At 46.1% G+C, this 20,403-nt stretch overlaps 1 protein-coding gene across 6 annotated transcripts in view; it reads right to left on the bottom strand.

Moving 5' to 3' along the window:
* PIGN (phosphatidylinositol glycan anchor biosynthesis class N) overlaps window positions 1-20,403 on the bottom strand; it is a 209,606-nt gene that overhangs the window by 7,882 nt on the left and 181,321 nt on the right. For all 6 annotated transcript variants that reach the window (XM_074985941.1, XM_074985945.1, XM_074985943.1 and 3 more), the window contains 2 exons: window positions 7,470-7,512; window positions 4,881-4,933 (listed from right to left, as the gene is read on the bottom strand). In XM_074985941.1, the coding sequence (XP_074842042.1) occupies window positions 4,881-4,933; window positions 7,470-7,512 (96 nt within the window). The remainder of the gene's footprint in view (window positions 1-4,880; window positions 4,934-7,469; window positions 7,513-20,403) is intronic.

Below are 20,403 nucleotides of genomic sequence, written 5' to 3'. Positions count from 1 at the left end.
GACTTCGAAGTAGGCGGGGTCCTTTCGAAAAGGAGCCCCGTCTGGACGAGCCATGTGGCAGTAAGCCGCGTCAATTTCGAAGTGCTGCGGCTGCCCACATGCTAATGAGGTGCTGAATATGTATTTCAGCGCTTCATTAGTAAACTTCAAAATGGCCATTTGCATGGCCATTTTGAAGTTTGAGGCTAGTGTAGACATAGCCAATTTGGCCCTTCTGCCCACTCACTCTTCCAGCCCCAAGGGGCCCCATTTCACACTGAATGAATTACAAAGCTAATGCCTGTTAAATGCTGAGTGATGGTCAAAAATTCACAAGGGTGCTGCTCCTGCTTCTTTGGTCTCAGACATTTACTGATAAACAGTCCCTAACCCCTGCCACCAGTTTCCTATTTAAAAATCTTCATTTTAATAGTCAGGTATAGTTTCTGAATATCCAAAACTACAACTTCTTTCCTATGCACACCAAGCATGCCATGCATGGACACCTGCTAGCTGCACTACTGAACAGCTAGAAGAAATGAATTCTACTACAGCCATTTCTACAGCTCTTCCATAGATGAAGAGTACATTTTACACTTCTAATTTGGGGGGCAGGGGTAGGAGAGGGGAGGCAGGGGAGATGGTCCCAGAATTGAACATCGACACCACAGTTAAATAGTCACAGAACCTGAGCCCTGTGAGCCTGACCTAGTGGACACTGGCCAGTTGTGGGTGTTTACCTGCCAGTCTACACTAAGTATTAGGTTAGTAGAAGTACACTGCTCAGGGGTGTGAAAAATCTACATTGCCTGAGTGATGCAGGCATTGACAGAACTATGTCAATGGAAGGGCTTCTTTTGTTGACACAGCTGTCTCCTCCCAGGGACATGGCAGCATTAAGTGTAGATCCACCTTCAGCTATCCTCATGTAGACATAAAAACAACTTCCTGTGCTACAGCTATGCCTCCTGGATTTTGAGCCTGCAGTAGGACAGTTCCAATTATACCTACTCCTGTAACTTGACAACCCAGTTTAACTATTGTATAAACAAGGAGTGGCTGTCCTGTGCTTCTGTATATATAAAAAAATCCCTATGAAACACCCAGCATATAAGAAGGATTTAATAGTTTAGTCTTTTATTCATGACTGGCCAAATCCTTTTGCCCAGTAAGTTGTTCTTATTTCAACTAAATATAACAAACGGGAGACCCTCTACTTTCAATGTAAGGGTCTGTTATTCAAAATGTAAGAATTTGTCAGAATAAACACTGCAGGCAGATAAAGATTCAAATACACGCAGGACAAAAAAGGCTGTAGTTTCCTAGGGGCAGAGCTTTAAAAAATGTAATGAGGATTCCAAAGCAAATTATGCAATTTGTGAATATATTAAGTTTCCTAGGGCATAGGGTTTAACTAAGTATTCTAGTGCCAACCACAGAGCCTGGCACAGAAGCTACCAGTAAGAATTCTGTGGGATAATGCCACAGTGTTACCTTAGTCATATAAAAACAAGCTAACCCCCCTACCCTGTTTGCCAAGGAAATCCTCATTGCCAAATAAATTAAAATCACTTTGGATCTGAGTATTAAATGAGAGAATAGAAACTTTCTAAAAATAAACAAGTATGACAGTTGACAGTTTACTGAGCAGAAAAAATCTGCGAAACTGACAATTTACTGAGTGTTGTGCCATGGGGATCAATGTTAAGGTCTGCTGTCACTTAACATCTTCATCAATGATCTGGAAGAAGGGGGAAACACACCAGCCTCATTAAATGCACAGATGATACTGATTGGTAGGGGATGTAAACACCAGTGAGGATAGAATCATCACAAAGTAGAAATATGGATATGACAAAGATAAAATTATATGCCATTTGGGAAAATTCAAGCGAATTCATATGTCATTTCTGTAGGGTTTATGAAACTTCATCTAATTAGCTGTTCAAGATAGCTGTGAGAGATACATAACTGCCCTGCCTCAGGTGAAGGGGATATATGCCAGCCCTCCCAACGATCTGGATGCCTGGGATACTGGACTCAGTTCAGGATAGCTCCCTTCCAGAAAGAGGTGGAAAAAAGATGGAGTGAGACTAGGGATGATCAAATAGTTTGAGAGTGGTCATTTGACTAAAACTTAAAATAAGATTCTTGGAAAAACCAATGTTGAGGTGACTGAAGGAAAATAATTATGTTCTCCAAGCCTACACATGTTGTTTAAGGACAACACTCTCTTCCTTGGGTTTGGCTTTATTGGTAACTCAGATAACACTGACAGAACATAAACCTCACCCAGAGCTTTCTCTTCAAACTTAGGTGTTCCCTTAGAACTCCTGGAAGGAGTTTTCCCCTGACAGCTGCTCCGACCCCCTCCAATACTCCTAGCCTGGTTGTATCTGCTGTAGCTTCAGGGTAATGCAGAAGCAATTACTTTCTACCAGAGCTGGTTGGGAAGGAAAAAAAAGGAAGGGAAATTTTGCCAACTTAAATTTTGTACTAGCAACACCGATAAAGATTACAGAAGGAGCTCGTACTAACCCTTACACAGTTGCTTTTAAAGATTTTTGCAATTGTTTTTCTTAGAAGCACTAATACATTATTGTACTCAAAAGGGTTCTGAAATGTGATGGGGTAAAGCTCTGAGACTAAAGAAGAGTCTTTTATTTCCATCTAGGTTTTGCTGAGATATAAACTATTGAAAATAATGATTTAGACTGATTTATACCCACTCACACTTGCATTTCTCAGGAAAATTTTTGCAGCTCCCAAATAACAAGTGATCATGGAAGTTCCAAGGCTAGGGTCAGACTACTACCAATGCAGCTGTACAGAAAGGGAAAAAGGGAGGCAAGATTATTCTCCTCCCACACCCCCAGGCAATCTCCCTGACCCCAGCTTGTCTAACCCTCCTCTGAGGTATCCACCTTTCCCCATTCCAACTAATGTACTTAGTTTTGTAGCTCAAGTGGCAGAGGTTCAGGGATCAGAACACCACTGATGATATATGATGAGGGGGTAGTTTCAGTTGTACATAAGAATTCACCTTTTTCTTAAAATCTTTAGAAAGTTACGAACAAAAAAAGTACATTGAAAGAACATTCTTTAGGTTGCAAAGCCAACTGCTCAGAGTTAGAAAATGCAAAATGTAAGCTTGCTTGTGCATTCTGCCCCATGATGCATATGTTTTATGAGACAATCCTTAATTACACAGTCATGTATGTTCTTTTCTGCAGGATTTTTAACTCACTCAGTTCACAGGATGTATACAGAAAGGGACAGAACACAGGTTGCACGCATTCAGCTCCTGGATGACACCCTTCACTTCCTGCACTAAATTTAACTTGGCAAAGACTCAGGCCCAGGACAAAATAAAAACATATAACAGCTGTAAGTACTATGTTCCACAGATCAGAAAAAAATAGTGGTTGACTACTCATTACTTATTTATTTATTTTTGGGTCAGTCAAACCAGTATGTAACTTTGCTCACTGAATTCTACAAGTTCCCACAAACAAGACGTCCCTCAGATCTTCCACATTTCATTAAAAATTCATTTTTAATGGCTCATCTCCACTACAGGGTGTATTGATGCTACAGCAATTGATCCACTGGATGTTGAGTTAGCAGGTCTTGTTTAGACCTGCTAAACTGACCACTGATCACTCTCTTGTCAGTTCTGGTACTCCACCAAAGTGAGATGAATAAGGAGAGATTCTCCTGTTGACCCAATGAGATATGGACCCTACTGTAAGTAAATCTAATCTACGTGAATTCGACTTATGCTACTAACATAACTCAAATTGCATACTTTGATTGACTTGTCTCCACAGTATAGACTCTGTGTGTGTGCGTGTGCGTGTGCGTGTGCGTCCATCCATCCTTAAAAGACCAAAGGACGAGACTATCTACTCAATCATAAACTGAGAACATAACAGTGTGATGGTAAAATACTCTTCTGCTACTTAATCTACTTCGATTTATTCACACTGAGAATATTGCAAATGTGGGTAAGTGCAAAGGCTCAAACAACCTGAAAACAGGCAGGAGGGGGAGAAGAATAAATATACTCTTCAAGCATGCAAAATATAGTAATAGGTGACTATTCAACTTTTATTTGAACAAGAGTTTCATGTGATAACTAGAAGGAACTACAATGAAACAGTTTCTATTAAAGAGACACTACCAAGCTATTTCCATGATTTCTAGCATTGTTTTGGAAGTCTATACCTGAAATTCATACTGTTACTGAAATGCTTCCTTCATTCTCTCTGTGCTAGTTTGTTGTTGCAGGAGTGTGGCTTTACGCTGCACTGGAGTCTGTAATGGGGACACTCACACAGATCACATAGTAGGCTGTGGGAAATGGGTTTATATTAGTCAGAGCCCCGATTTCTGTGACAAAATCTGTGACTTACATTCCTTTACCATGAAAAGTCATGGTATTTGCCACCTTTTCCAGTAGGACTCCTGCATAATTTGCATCTATAAAATATACAATGTAGGTATGCATGGGGATTTAAATAGCTACCAATTATTAAAGATTTAAAACAATTTTATCTGTAAAATAAAGACGTCTTCTCAGAATTTCCCATGAGAAACAATAATAATTTAAAATTGTGTGCCCTGCTTTCCAACTTTTTAAAAAATACTATTTTTTGCATGTTCTGCTATGCCAAATCCATTATTTGCCCACTTTTTGTCATGTCTGCCAACCAATCTTAAACATGATTTCTAGGATGATGACTTTACCCTCAGTAGGGAAAGCAGCAATGAAGCACGGGGTTTGGGGGAGAAGGGCAAGTGGTTTGGAAAGAATTACAGGAATGCTAACAGATAAATCTTTGGACCTACCAACCGGAGGCTATCCTTTTAAGAAAGCACTGGAGGCAGATATACTGTACCTTGTTCCAATATCCAGCCAGCTTCCATAATCTTTAACCAAAAAGAAGAAGTGCTAAGAAAGAAGAAAATAATTTTGTTTAGTATGGAAACATTGCACAACTGGAAAGACCAGACTAAAGCCAGTGTTTTCAGGTTGTTCACCCCAGGTTTCTAACTTTTCAAGTGGAACAAGGACAAGACCTTTGAAGGAATGTTGATTTGGACTAACCTGAATGATAGTTTAAGGGCCAGTGGAATCAAACGCAAGCAGCTAAGGAAGACTCACTAGTTCTATCAAAATGTGCTGTGAAAAGCACAAAGGATTTCCAAAAGAGAATATTCTTCAAGAGAAAATGCCCCCCAAACAACTTAATTGTTTGGAACAATGGTTCTCAAATTTGGCAGTGACCTAAGAACAGGCTACATAGCTGTTTAATATGGACTTCACCACAGAGATTTTGCATGACCTTTAGTAACCTCTGTGTGTCTCAGTTCTTAATCTGCAAGATGGGAATAGTACTACTTCCTTATCTAACAGGTATGTTGTGAGGATAAATTACACTGAAGAGTGCAAGGTGCTCACCTACTATGATAACCGAAGCTACCTAAAATAGTTTTTTAAAGAATTGCCCGGATTTAAAAATAAAAATTAAAAAAAATCTTGATAAAGCAAACACAACAATGCATCCTGCTGAAACTTAAACACTAACAGTTTTATTTGGGTATACACTTTCATGGGTTAAAAACCCCATTGCTTTTTTTTTTTTTTTGACAAGTAGTTGACCTATTTGGGGTAAGCAAATACTCACCAGGGAGGACTGCATAACCTGGACAATTATTACTACTACTAATAAAAAAAGTGTTCTTCCGTTTTTAATATGTGAAACTATCAAACATATATGGACTAAATATAACATTTCCCACCTACAGCCATGAATAACAGGTTGAAATAATTAACCATTACTATACATTGCACAGTGGGGGAGCTGAGTGAAACACCAAGATTCTGAGAGGCAGACCAAAGAGATCTGGAATGTCAGGTAACGTAAGAAAAAATATGTCATTTTGAGGTCATAAATGAAAATGTTTGAGAAACTGTTTTACAATGCAGAGAATGTGCATATTCATCTACTATGAGACAGATACTTCAGTCCCTCTGACTTTCCTCACTCACATCTAGAGTGCTGTCACTTTCTTCCCTACCTTTTACCTGTGAGTAAAATAAAACCCATGAGAAAAATGATGATCCTCCCAACTCCCTATGAAGTAACAGAAAAAAAAAATCTTACTCTGCCCCCTCCTTGCTCTCCCCACCTGAAAGAGTGAGTAAAGAGTGTCATCCCAGGGCTCGAGTCACATAGTTATCAGGCCCTGGCTGCCTGGTCTCCCCTCTCCATACCAGTTAGACAGTCCTCCATAACCTGTCCTTCCCCAGTGACTAGCAGGAGAAGTTGGGAAACGGCAGCATAGGGAAGAGTGTCATGTCCTGTCAGTGAAGGAGGTGCAGGATTCATCAGAAGCAGGGATTTAGGGTAGGTAAGGACTAGCTTCACTTCCCAGTGACCAGGCACACACTCTCCCATTTCTACCACACAACAGCCTTTAATGACCAACAAATAACTTCAACAGTTAGCTACCTCAGTGACTAACACCTTAGATTAAACTACTAACAGAGAGAGGTAGCTGTGTTAGTCTGTACCTAACACAAAAAAAGCAGCCGTCATGTAGCCCTATGACGATTAACAAAATAACTTATTAGGTGATGCGCTTTCGTGGGGTAGATCCACTTCTTCAGATCTGGATATAGTGCTGTACTGGAAATGGTGTTGGAAGCAAATCAAGACCATCATGCCGATTCACTTCCAGCACCATTTCCAGTACAGCACCATCTCCACATCTGAAGAAGTGGGTCTACCTCAGGAAAGCTCATCAACTAATAAATTATTTTGTTAGTCTTTAAAGTGCCACATGACGGCTGGTTTATTTTGTTCGATTAAACTAGTTTCTTAAAGTTTAATTGAAAAGATTAAAACCAGAGACTCCACCATCTGAAGAGGTATATTTAAAGCTAGAGGACTGAGTATAGCTAACCTTTTAAAAATACATGGAAAAGTTACTTTAAATTTCTAATTTAAGTTAAGGTTTTAAAATCTTTCATGAGAGAGACCAACAGAAGAATGATCCTTAGTACTTTCTTTGAAGCAAAGTACGTGAGGAACTCAACCCAGTTAAACCATTACCCTGAAAATCTGCAGTATTTATACTGCCTTCAACTGCACTGCAAATTTAGCATTCCCTTGTGTTTTCACACTGTTAGCTTGAACGCTTGGTTTGAAATAAACGGAAAACAAAAATACTAGCTTTAAAATCACAGAGTGAGAAATGAGGTAAAAAGGAATTATTCGTCTTAAGAAGTGTTCCTTACATGATGTACGGAGCATGAATATGAGGATTTTTATCTGTAAATTACACCAGGATTTTGATTCAATTCAATGCCCTAGTTCTAAAAACTTTGACGTCGGAAACTAATTTGCATATCTCTTGATTGAATTAGCTGAGTGCTCTGCTTTCTTGATCTTATTTGAACAGAATGACCAACGTTAGCTTACCAAAGCCATAATGTCTGAAATCACAAGAACGATGAGGAAAAGGCTGCAAAAAGAAGAGACCATAATTCTTAATTCATAATCACAGACACAATTACCAAGTTATTAGAACTGCAAATTTAAATATGAATTAATATATAATTTCTTGAAGCTACCTTTTCATTCTCTGACAGATAAGTTTCCAATGCATTTCATAAAAGAAGTTAACACACAAATCAGGACTTAACATGCCTAACATGTTTGGAACATATAATTTTATCATGAGACTCTGAAAGGACACTTATTTGGTAATGTAATGACAGTTTCACAACAGGTCCTCCAAAAGAGAGCCATTTCACAGCAAACCTGAGTAGCCTGTCAAATGGTAAGTGCTGCTGATATTTTAAAAGAATATTAAAAGCAACTGAAACATCATGGCATCTGTATCAGTGTATACTGTGAATACACAGTGGGTGATACCCACTCCTTACAGCACAAACCCTATAGACCACTTCAAGCCCTCAGAGTAGGATGGCTTGAAAGCTCCAGAAGGATTCAAGAATGCCACATATGCTTGTGAGCGTAAAATTCTACTCAACATTCTTCAAAAAGAGTTTATTGAATCTGTGCTGACAAACCAGCCTTACAAGATGGAAGGCTGCTAAATAAGATGCTATCAGCTGCTCCTCCAGCTTCTTGAATTATTCAGAGCAAAAGTGCTCCACAAGATCCCAAAAACTTTGGGATAGTGCTCCTGAATCCCCTGAATGCACAAAAACCCAGGAGTGTGAACCTACGGTATGTAGGATAACCTTTGGAAAAGGAGATTTCTGCAAGTAAAATGGAATGAGAGGAAGGTAGTAGAGCTAATAAAGCTCTCTCATTTTCTTAACATTTTATTCTTTACATTGAGTTTTTGCAGTGGTAGATCACATGAAAGTGGTTATTACAACTGGTTAATGACCAGCTTGTTAGCTAATGCCATTAGAGCATTGTTGCAAACAACTGACCCACTAGCAGTCAGGTCATTAACTGTAATGGTTTAATTCATACTGCATCATCATTATAAAATATAATCAATTCACAGCATGAAACTTCATTAGAAAACACTATATCATAGTGTTCTACAAGCATCTGCTTGTGGGCCCTAAAAAACTGATTTATCCCTTTGAGAAAACTGAACTCAGCACTGTTATTTTCTAGCACGATCTTGATAAATCAATTATGCTTCATTAGTTAATAAAGATGTAACAGATTCACTATTTCCTGATCCATCTACAAACATCTTTTCCATTGGAAACTTAGGTCAGATCTACACTAAGAGATAAAAGCAGTTTTAGATACATAACTCCAGCTACAAGAATTGCAAAGCTGGAATCAATATATCTAAAATCAATTTTTGCTGCCATCCCCACAGTGGAAGGTTGATGGGAGAAACTTTCCAATCCACTTTGGTACTCCTCACAGGCTATGTCTACACTATGAGATAAATTCGAATTTAAGACAGTTAATTAGACATTAAAACATTGCTGCCTTCACTGTAAATATGATTAGCTTGAATAGAGAGCACTAATGTCAATATCATAATATCGTCAGAACTGGCTGGGTGCAGTATCAAGTTGAAATCTGAAAGCCCAACTGAAGGCCAGCGTGGAAGCGCCGTATCTTATAATCAAATGTATTAACCTCCAGAAGTGTCCCACACGTATCCCACAAAGCTACGTGGTTACCCACCAGGTATGGCCACTTCCTTCTCCGCTGCTCTCTAGGGCTACGTCTACACGTGCAGCCAACATCGAAATAACCTATTTCGATGAATAACGTCTACACGGCCTCCAGGGCCGGCAACGTCGATGTTCAACTTCGACGTTGCTCAGCCCAACATCGAAATAGGCGCAGCGAGGGAACATCTACACGTCAAAGTAGCACACATCGAAATAGGGATGCCAGGCACAGCTGCAGACAGGGTCACAGGGCAGACTCAACAGCAAGCCGCTCCCTTAAAGGGCCCCTCCCAGACACAGTTGCACTAAACAACACAAGATACACAGAGCTGACAACTGGTTGCAGACCCTGTGCCTGCAGCATAGATCCCCAGCTGCCGCAGAAGCAGCCAGAAGCCCTGGGCTAAGGGCTGCTGCCCACGGTGACCATAGAGCCCCGCAGGGGCTGGAGAGAGAGCATCTCTCAACCCCCCAGCTGATGGCCGCCATGGAGGACCCAGCAATTTCGATGTTGCGGGACGCGGATCGTCTACACGGTCCCTACTTCGACGTTGAACGTCGAAGTAGGGCGCTATTCCTATCTCCTCATGAGGTTAGCAACTTCGACGTCTCGCCGCCTAACGTCGAAGTTAACTTCGAAATAGCGCCCGACGCGTGTAGACGCGACGGGCGCTATTTCGAAGTTGGTGCCGCTACTTCGAAGTAGCGTGCACGTGTAGACGCAGCTTAGGTGTTCAGGAAGGCGGTCACAAGAAGCCAGCGAATTTGAATTCATAAGCACGCAGGCCTGGAAATATAAAGGGCACCCATAATGAAAACTTTCTTTTACACCTTGCATCGCACCATATAGGTAGCCATCATGAGCACTCAGGGTAATGATCTGCCTAGTGGCTCTCCGACTTGCAAGAGACCACCATCATGGAACCATCAGGAGATTCTGGATCTTCTTGCAGTCTGGGAAGATGAATCAGTGGTGAGCAGACTTTGGGTATCCAAGAGAAACATGAGCATATCTCACAGTTGATGATTGCCAGAGTTTACTCCCAGGACTCTATGCAATGCTGGGTGAAGATGAAAGAACTCCAGCAGGCCTATCACAGAGTCTGGCAGTCTGGGTCATCTCCAAAGACCTGCCACTATTATGAATAGTTGCACATGCTTCTTAAGGGGCACCCCACCACATTGCCCAGTCTTCATTTCAACACTTCTGGAGGTCCTGGTCTGGAGTCTGGGGTGAGCTGAGAGGAGCTGGAGGGCAGGAAGAAGAGGCCAATGGAGAGGAGGATGGGGGCAACCAGCAGGGGTCTGAGGAAGTTCTTCCTGATAACCTGGAGCTCTTCACCCTAGAACTAGAACTGGTCCTCTCTACGCTGCTCCAGGAACACCCAGGACCAAGCAGTTCTGGTGAGTATTTTTTGCTGAATGCTAGAAGCTGTTTGCAGCTGGGTATACGTATATGTTATATATAGGTGTGTGCGCGCACACACACACACACACACACACACACACACACACACACACACACACACACACACACACACACACACACACACACACACACACACACACACAGAGAGAGGGATCCCTCCCTATCCAGTCATCCCTGAGGCTGGAATAGAACTCTTCCCCACCCTTCCTCCTTGCCATGTACCTGCAGGGTCTGTGGACCCTGCTATCACAAACCAGCATGTGCAGCACTGGTGGGTTTGCTGACCTTGACATGGCCCTTTTTTCCCCTGATGAGGACTGCTCCAGTGACTAGTGAGAAACATTTTTCCCCTGACCTGGCAGATGGCTGGAAAACTCTCCCCCAGCCACCCCCAGCATTTCTTTTCACTTTACAGGGGTCCCTCCCCCACCCATCCATCCATGCAGCTGGAATGGACCCCTTCCCCACTATCCCTCCTCATGATGTGGCTACCAGGCTCTGCAGGCCTTGCTACTTGTGGAGGATTGCTCCAGGAACAGCCAAGAAACCTTCTTCCCCTGCTCCAGGACACTGGATGGCTTCCTCCTCTTTGCAGTCCCTCTCCTCCCCCTGTAAAGTGGACAATAGCTTACCATGTCCACAACGAAATATTCCGGATAAATAATGGTAAATGATGGGTTGTGCAATGCACGCTTTGAATTCTATCCTTAATAAGCCTTAAGTGGTCTTGCAAAAAGAAACTCTCCCTGATAGTAGAGACAGAGAGCCATTCATTCCATGGGTAAGGGCTTAGTGTGAATTGTATCTCAGTTTTGACCTTCACTTTCCAGCTGGCATCCCCAGAATGGGGGACAGGGTGAGGAAATACAAAAGGTCCAAGCAGGATCTGATCCTGTAGCACATGGAGCAGACTGAAGCAAAAACCACTGATATGAAGAGGGAAACAGTGGAGTGGTGGCAGACTATCTCTGAGCTCCAGAGAGACCAAGCAGCAAGCCAGAGGGAGGATAAGGCAAAGCTCACAGCAGCAGTGAGCAACCAAATGGAGGTCCTGCGCTCCATGCTGGAGCTGCAGAAGGGCTCCCAATGCTGCAATGCAGGCTACACTCACTTCCTTCAGGAGTCCCCTGAAGACAGGTTGCCCAACCCGCACTGTCACAGCCCTGATTATGGGGAGGGAGGGCAAGGACAGCCTGCTGCTCTAGCCCCAAGTGCCACTGCAGAAGGCTATTCCACCACCCTTGACAATGCTTCTTTCCCCTGTTACTTAAACCTCTCCTTCCCACAAAATAGACTTATTCTTTCGAGCTTGGTGTGATGATTTTGGCATGCACAAGTAGTAGGTGCACAAATCATTGCTGGGAACAGGGCAGGGGTGGGGAGGGCTGATAGCACAGCTGCTCGCTGCTATGGCAAGGGCTGCAGAGGACTCATGGCAGAGGCATCCAGGTGGTGGTGGGGAGAGGGCTGATAGCACAGCTATCCACCGCTACACCAGCATCCGCAGAGGACTTGTGGCAGAGGCACCCGGGTGGTGGTGGAGAGTGCTGAAAGCACAGCACCACCACCACCCTTTTTTTTTAGGAAAATAACTCTCCCTTGACATCCATTCTTCTTCTTCCTGCAACTTAACCCTCTCCCACCAAGTAAAAGCATTCTTTCTATGTAAGACATGGTCTTATTTATTGGTTCACATCTGGTGGGGAGCACAAATCAGTTTGGTGAGTGGGGGTTGGCTGGTATTACAACAGAGCAATACATCGCTGTCACGTGCATGACAGATCATTCATAAAGTTATGTTTTAAAGCATCGCTGATTGCTGAATGGCTGTGTAGGTGGCTGCAAGTAAACCCTGCTCATGGCCTCATTCTCAGAACTCCAGGTGTTCGGGAGATTCTCCTGCCTGAATTCACAAATGTTGTGCAAAATAACATAGGCTATAATCATGGTGGGGACATTAGTTTCTGAAAAGTCCCAACAGGTCAATAGGCATCTCAACCTCACTTTTAAATGGCCAAAGGCGCATTCGACAACCATTCTGCACTTTTTGATTCTTTGATTGACCTTTTCCTTGCTGCGGTCCAGGGCGCCTGTGTAGGTTTCATAACACAAGGGAGCAGAGGGTAAGCAGGGTGACCCAATATTACAAATAGGCATCTCCACATTGCCAATCTGGATTTTCTGGCCTGGGGAAAAAGTCTGATCAATTAGCTTTCTGTACAGCCCAGAATTTGTGAAGATGCATGCATCGTGAACCTTCCCCGACAATCCCACATTGATGTTGGTGAAACGGCCTTTGTGATCTATCAACAGAGGCAAAACCATGCAGAAGTACCCCTTTCTGTTTATATACTCAGAGGCCAAGTGGTCCGGGGCCACGATGAAGATCTGTATGTTGTCTATTGCCCCATCGTAGTCAGGTAACCCCTGGCCAGCAAAGCCATCCACTATGGTCTGTACATCCACCAGGCTCACGGTCTTCCTGAGGAGATGCCAACAGATTGCACTGGCTACCTGCATCACCACAGATCCACTGTAGATTTGCCCACCCTGAATTGATTTACCACTGACCAGTAAACTGTCAGGCATGGCATTACAAACTTCCACAGAGCAATTGCTGCTCATTTCTGAACCGTTAAAGCCTGCCTCATTCTTGTGTTGCTGCGCTTCAGGGCGGGGGCCAGCAAATCACAAGGTCCATAAAAGTAGACTTGTGCATCCAAAAGTTCTGCAGCCACGGCTGGTCATCTCAGGACTCCAAAACCATATGGTCCCATCAGTGTGTGCTGGGCTCATGAGTCCAAAACCACCACTCCACTGTCAACAATGCATTAAGAGCAGCCAGCACTTGTGAGTTCTTGGACCACAGTTGAAAGATTTCTTCTTCAAAACCGTCATCATCATACTCAACCACCATCGCCATTTTTAATTGAAAGACAAAGTTCACAACAGTCTGGCAAGTTGCCGTAATGGTGTGTGCAATGAGCTGAAGCATTCTGGGATCCATGCTTGCACTAGCACTGTGACAGAGAAAAATGGTGCAATCTCCCATTTATTTTCATGCAGTTACTGGGTGCTCTGAATTCTGGGACAGTGCTTTGCATTCTGGGATACTGACATCAAACGCTCACAAGCAACCGGGGCTAAGCCACTGTAGGATAGGTACCCACAATACATTGCTCACGTAGTCAATCTTGGATAAGGCAATAGGGACATGGAACCCCGACATGGAGAAATGTTGGGTCGAATTTTCAGAAGATTTGTGGACACAAATTTAAGTTTATAAGAATGAGGTTAAAAAATTTTATTAAAAATCAAATTTATCTCATAGTGTAGACATAGCCACAGCCGCGAGAAGTAAAGGGGGGTGGATTCACAGCAGCACCCTGACAATTTGATTATGATGGCCCCACTAGGTGTGCACTGGTCTCCCAGTAAGTATAGACATACCCTTAGTATAGATTTAAATAGCCAAGGAAGTCACAATCTTGCATTATCTAACAAGTACTTAGCTAAGGTACCACACTGACAGGAGACGTGTAAGTGCATATGCAGAGGGTACGGTTTCATGAAGACATGAGGTACCCTTCCAAAACTGAGCTGAGAGATTGGGAGGCCATTCACATGACTAGAAGAATCCTCACCTCTCGACAGTGCAAATCTACCCCCCCGGAATGCAGCCAGGATATTGCAAAAGAAGAACAATGTTAACCTTGGTGCCCTCTTTTCAAAAAGTAAAAGTTAGAAGAATGTTATTCCAGTGGCAAATTCAAGCCCTCACAAGTTAGGAAATGCCAGAGTTAAGGTTGCCTGTGGAACTTTAATTTGCCCCCTTTGTGCATATGCATTCTGATGGTCTTTAATTACATGATCACAAATTGTTTTTTCCATAGAATTTTTGTAGTAGAGAGAATGGATCTAGTCTGGGGATTATTAGGAATTTTTAGTAAAAGTGGTTGTATTCATATCAGAAGTACAAGGGATGTTGTGAATAAGGAGGGACAGCACAAAGGGAAAGGATGACCTCATGGTTCAAACAGTTAAATGCTTCTCTGGAAACTGCACTCTCCCCTTTCACTGCCACAGAGTTCCTGCCTGAGGCTGGGCAACTGAGGCTTTTCACAAGTCATCACTTACTACATATTCTGTATTTTCTGGGTTCCTGACTTACGACTCAGATCTGATCTGCAGAAAGGCTGAGCACTCAGAGCAGCAGATTAAGTCAGTGAAATCTGGAAATGAAAGTACTCAGAAAAATCATGTCCATTGTCTCAGACCGAGCACTCAAAAGGAGTGGAAATGTTTAACCTTAGTATCTCAGCTGTACAATGGGGATAAATAGAAAAGCTAATGATGATGTTTTCTTTTCAGAGAAAGCTTTGAATAATTCCCTGTAACTAAGGCCTGTGACCACAAACTAAACAGGCAGGGGTACTGTGGAAAAAATGCCATGTGAAATGTATTTAAAGATTATGTCAGAATGCATACACATGAAGGGGGGCAAGATGTGCACTCAATTCTTAACCCTAATTTCTGACAGCTTGATTTTGCAAATGTATTAGTGTTCTTTTAAAGCAGCTTGCGTGTAATTATTTACTTGAAAGGAAACAGTAGTTCCATCATATGGAATCATACTGACACCCACCCTGGATCACTGGCAGGGTTGCACCTTTAGATTCGCCAGAGAGTCCTCGACCAGCTGAGCTAATGGAGTAACCAACAGTAGCCTCAGAAAAGAAATGTTACTCACCGTAGTAACGGTGGTTCTTCGAGATGTGTCCCCGTGGGTGCTCCACAATAGGTGTCGGGCTTGCCCGGCGCCGCAGATCGGATCTTCCAAGCAGTTTCTGCTGGACCGCGCATGCGCCGGCGCGCACCGCTCCCTTGGGCGCTCCTGGCCATATGCGCGATCCGGTCCCCGCCAGTTCCTCGACCAACCGCCTCGGGTGCCCCTGCAAAACACTAACAGAGATCCGAAGCGGGGAGGATGGGCGGGTAGTGGAGCACCCACGGGGACACATCTCGAAGAACCACCGTTACTACGGTGAGTAACTTTTCTTTCTTCTTCGAGTGTCCCCGTGGGTGCTCCACAATAGGTGACTACCCAGCAGTAACCCAAGATAGGAGGTGGGTAATCGGATTATGTGCAGCTTGTCCCCGAGAGGACCGCTGCAGAGAGACGGGTATCCTCTTGGAATACCCTGTGAAGGGCGTAATGTTTGGCGAAGGTGTTGTAGGATGACCAGCTCGCCGCTCTGCAAGTGTCTTTTAACGCAACGCCCTTGAAAAAGGTTGTTGATGCTGCCACCGCCCTAGTGGAATGAGCCCTGGGAGTGGCCGATAAAGGAGCCTTTTTGAGCTCGTAGCACATTTTTTATGCAGGATACAATGTGCTGTGAGATGCTCTGCGAGGAGAGACTTCTCCTTTCGATTTGGGAGTGAGGGAGACTAGGAATCTATCCGTTTTCCGGAAGGACTTGGTCCTGTCTACGTAGAAGGCTAGCGCCCTCCTCACGTCCAGGAGGTGTAGGCGCGCCTCTTCGTTGGAGTTATGAGGCTTTGGATAAAACGAGGGTAGAACAATAGGTTCATTAATGTGAAACTCGGAAGAAACTTTGGGAACAAAGGCTGGATGCAGCTGTATGGTTACCGCCTCCTTGGAAAAAACAGTGCAGGGTGGCGTTGCCATGACTGCCGCGAGCTCGCTCACCCTACGAGCTGACGTAATTGCAAGAAGAAAGGTCGTCTGTACTGTAAGGAGGCGGAGGGGAACCGTGGCCAAGGGCTCGAACGGTGGTCCCATTAGCGTGGTAAGCACCAGGTCCAAGTTCCACGAAGGTGGAATCGGTTTCCGAGGGGGGTATAGGTTTACCAACCCTTTGAGGAACCTGGTAACCATAGGGTGGGCGAACACCGTGTGCCCTTCCTCCTCATGTCTGAACGCCTAGATGGCGGCAAGGTGGACCTTCAACGAGGATAGCGAGAGTTCTCCTCTCTTGAGGTCCAGTAAATACTCTAGTATTGTAGGTATAGGCACCGAAAGGGGGGCCAGCTGTTTGGTAGAACACCAAGCCGTGAAGCGAGTCCATTTTTGCTTGTAGGTCTTCCTGGTGGAAGTCCTCCTGCTACTTTCTAGGACTTGCTGTACTTCCACTGTGCATGTGCTCTCTAGGGAGCTGAGCCATGGATTAACCACGCTTGCAGTCGCAGGCCTTGGGGGTGCGGGTGCACTACGGACCCCATGGCTAGCGTGAGCAGATCCGGCGCCACCGGAAGAGGCATCGGTGGACGGTCCGACATGCGCAGGAGTAGGGGGAACCATTGTTGTCGATCCCACGTTGGGACTATCAGGATCATCCGGGCCCTTTCCCTCCTGGCTTTCTGCAAGACTTTGTGGATCAGCACTGTGGGAGGAAACGCATAAAGCAGGGGGCCCCTCCACGGGATCGCGAATGCGTCCCCCAGGGACCCCCATCCCAGTCCTGCCCTGGAGCAGAATCGTGGGCACTTCTTGTTGTGCTGAGTGGCAAACAGATCTATTTGGGGAAAACCCCATGCGTGGAAAAATCGGCCGTAGCAGATCGGGGCGGATCTGCCACTCGTGTGTGAGTGCAAAACGCCTGCTCAGCTGGTCTGCCTTCACATTGTGCGCACCCGGCAAGTATGAGGCTTTCAAGATTATATTGTTGGCGATGCACCAGTTCCATAAGCGGATTGCTTCCACGCATAAGGCACGGGATCGAGCTCCTCCTTGCCTGTTTATATAAAACATGGTGGAGGTATTGTCTGTACTGATCCCGACGACTTTGCCTTGTATGTGGTCTCGAAAGTGTCTGCAGGTGTTGAACACTGCTCTGAGCTCCAGTATATTTATGTGTAGTGACTGGTACGCGGGTGACCACAGTCCTTGAGTCACCTCTTCGCCCATGTGCACTCCCCACCCTATGAGGGAGGCATCTGTAGTGAGAAAAACCGATATTTGCGGCTGGTGGAAGGGTACCCCTGTTAGCAGGTTCCTGGGGTTTACCCACCATTGTAGGGATTTGCGCACCCCGGCTGTGGGCGACACCACCCTGCGAACGGTGTGTACTGCCGGTTTGTATACACTCGCCAGCCAGTGCTGCATGCTGCACATGTGTAACCTGGCATTCTGTACTATGAACGTCGCCGCTGCCATGTGGCCCAGCAGCTGCAAGCACGTCAAGACCGGCACCGTAGGGCTGAAGGTGATGACCTGCACGAGGGAACCGATGGCCCGAAAGCGAGCCTCTGGTAGATATACTCTCACTGTAACCGAGTTTATGCAAGCCCCTATGAACTCTATGTCCTGTGTGGGGTCTATTTTTGATTTTGCCAGATTGATAACCAGGCCGAGTGAAGAGAACGTGTTTGCTGTGACGCGTATCATGCGCAGAACCTCCCCCTTCGAGGCCCCTTTGAGCAGGCAGTCGTCCAGATACGGGAAAATAAATACCCCCTGTCTGTGCAGGTAGGCTGACACCACTGCCAAGGTCTCGGTGAAGACTCTGGGGGCCGAGGAGAGGCCAAACGGTAGGGCCTTGTATTGGAAGTGTCCGTTGCCTACCATGAACCGGAGGAATCGCCGGTGAGCCGGATGGATAGTTATGTGGAAGTACGCGTCTTGTAAATCGAGGGCTGCGAACCAGTCTCCATCATCCAGTGCTGTAAGGATGGAGGCGATTGTGGTCAAACTTGTGGCCTTTGGCCCCGCCCCGAGGACGCACGGCTCTGTTGTGAACGTCACCTGGGAGTTCTGTACTGCTGGTGCTGTTGATGTCACCCTTGCTCGTAACCCCTGTGGTACTGGGGGCGCTGTTGCTGGTACTGGCACCGTCTTTGTTGAGGGTAGTACCTTTTCTTTGTGTATGGAGGGGTGTAAATCCCCAGGGTCCTGAGTGTGGCTCTTGAATTTTTACTGGAATGAAGGACCGAGTTAGTTGATTCAGCAAACAGCTTCTGCGAGTCGAAGGGAAGGTCAACTATCTTCGCCTGCAGATCCCTCGGTATACCCGAAGTCTGGAGCCAGGACTCCCTTCGCATCACCACTGCCGTTGCTGTGGAACGTGCTGCTGTGTCCGCAACGTCCAGGGCGATCTGAACTCCCGTCCTCGAGGCCGCGTAGCCTTCTTGCACTATGGCCTTGAGCACCGGCTTTTTGTCCTCTGGAAGCGAGTCCATGAGGGAGGTTAACCTGGAATAGTTGTCGAAATTATGGTTCGCTAAGTGCGCTGCGTAATTTGCCATTCGCAACGTTAAAGTGGAGGAGGAGTAGACCTTTCTGCCGAACAGCTCTAGCTTCCTGGCATCTTTGTCTGTTCCCCCTGTCCTGAATTGAGATGTCTTTGGTCTTTGTTGCGACGACTCCACCACCAAGGAATTTGGCTGTGGGTGGCTGAACAGGAACTCCATGCCCTTCGCCGGCACGAAGTATTTCTTATCCGCTCTGTTTTGGACAGGCGGAATAGTCGCAGGGGTCTGCCATATTGTAGTGGCAGACTCTAAGATCGCTTCAGTAAGCGGTATTGCTACTCTGGAAGGAGGCCGGAGGTCTCAAATTTTTGAGGAGCTTATGGTGTTTCTCTTGCACCTATGCTGTCTGGATGCCTTGCGTGAAGGCCACCCTCTTAAACAGCTCTTGAAACTGTTTGAGATCGTCCGAGGATGGACGTCCCCCGGGGCCGTAGCCTCGTCCGGGGAGGAGAGTGAGGAACCGCTGGGGTACGTCTCTCTGGACCCTTCCGGTTCCTGTTGGCGATGGTACACCCTCTCGCTAGAGGTTTGCGAGGGAACATCTCGGGGTTCCATAACCAGTCCCCCCTGAGATGCTTGAGTCTCTGTCCCCGGTCGCAATTGCCCTCGGGGGTACGAGATCGTCTGTGGGGATCTTCCCCTAGTAGATTGCCGATGGTGTCTATGCCCCGCGTGGTAGGGGCGACCATGGCAGTATAGGCACTGTTCTTAGGAAGGTGACCTAGACCACTCCCTTGGTGCATACCCTCTGCGTCTGGGGGAGGGAGATCGTCGAGACACTGGAGAGAGCGATTTTGCATAATAGTCCAGCGGTTCAAACCCCAGGAAGGGTGAAGGTGGTCCCAGCCAGGGTGAGGCTGGTTGCAAAAATGGAGAAGGGGGCTCCGGGTAGGCTAGGGGGGACCCCTGCCTTCTGGTTGGAGTCTGCAACATAAGCGGAGGGCTGTGAGAAAGCAACTCCACAGCCCTGTCCGGAGAGGGGCTGCAATGCCTCCTCTTGTGTGCAGCCTTCCCCCTCCCTTGAGGAGGTAACTCCGCCCCCTGACGCACAGGGGATCCCCGCCCCGTCCGCACCATGCTTGGCACACTCGAAGGCAGTGCCGCACGTGCGGTGTCCTTCGGTGCCTGCAGGCTACGTGCCTGCGTGCTCTGCACCGCCGGTTCCCCGGGGGTCGGTGCCGCTGCCTGCGGTGCCGCCGGTACCGGCGCTTGTTTAGCCGCCGCCCTGCCTGCGGTGTGGGGCGGCTGGCTGATTATCGGAGGCTGAGCCGCTTCCACATGGCTCTCCGTGCCGCCGCCGATCAGCTGTTGCTGCGGCTGGGGGCTGCGCGCTCCTCCCGCCCTGCTCGCTGTTGCTGCCGGCAGGGATCGGGCTGGGGAGGCTTTCCTCTGTTTTTGCGCTGATGGGGTGAGGGAGGCAGCTTTCCTTTTATGGGCCCCGGAGGGTCCCTCCTGCTGCGGCCGCTCCGGCACGTCTGGCTGGAGGGCCTTATGAAAAGCAGTTTTAAGCCGCCGCCCTGCCTGCGGTGCGGGG

Source organism: Carettochelys insculpta, chromosome 2 (genome assembly GCF_033958435.1).
Source record: "Carettochelys insculpta isolate YL-2023 chromosome 2, ASM3395843v1, whole genome shotgun sequence".
NCBI lineage: Eukaryota > Metazoa > Chordata > Testudines > Carettochelyidae > Carettochelys > Carettochelys insculpta.
The sequence above is the reverse complement of the archived record's forward strand: the minus strand, read 5'-3'. Positions and strand labels throughout refer to the sequence as shown.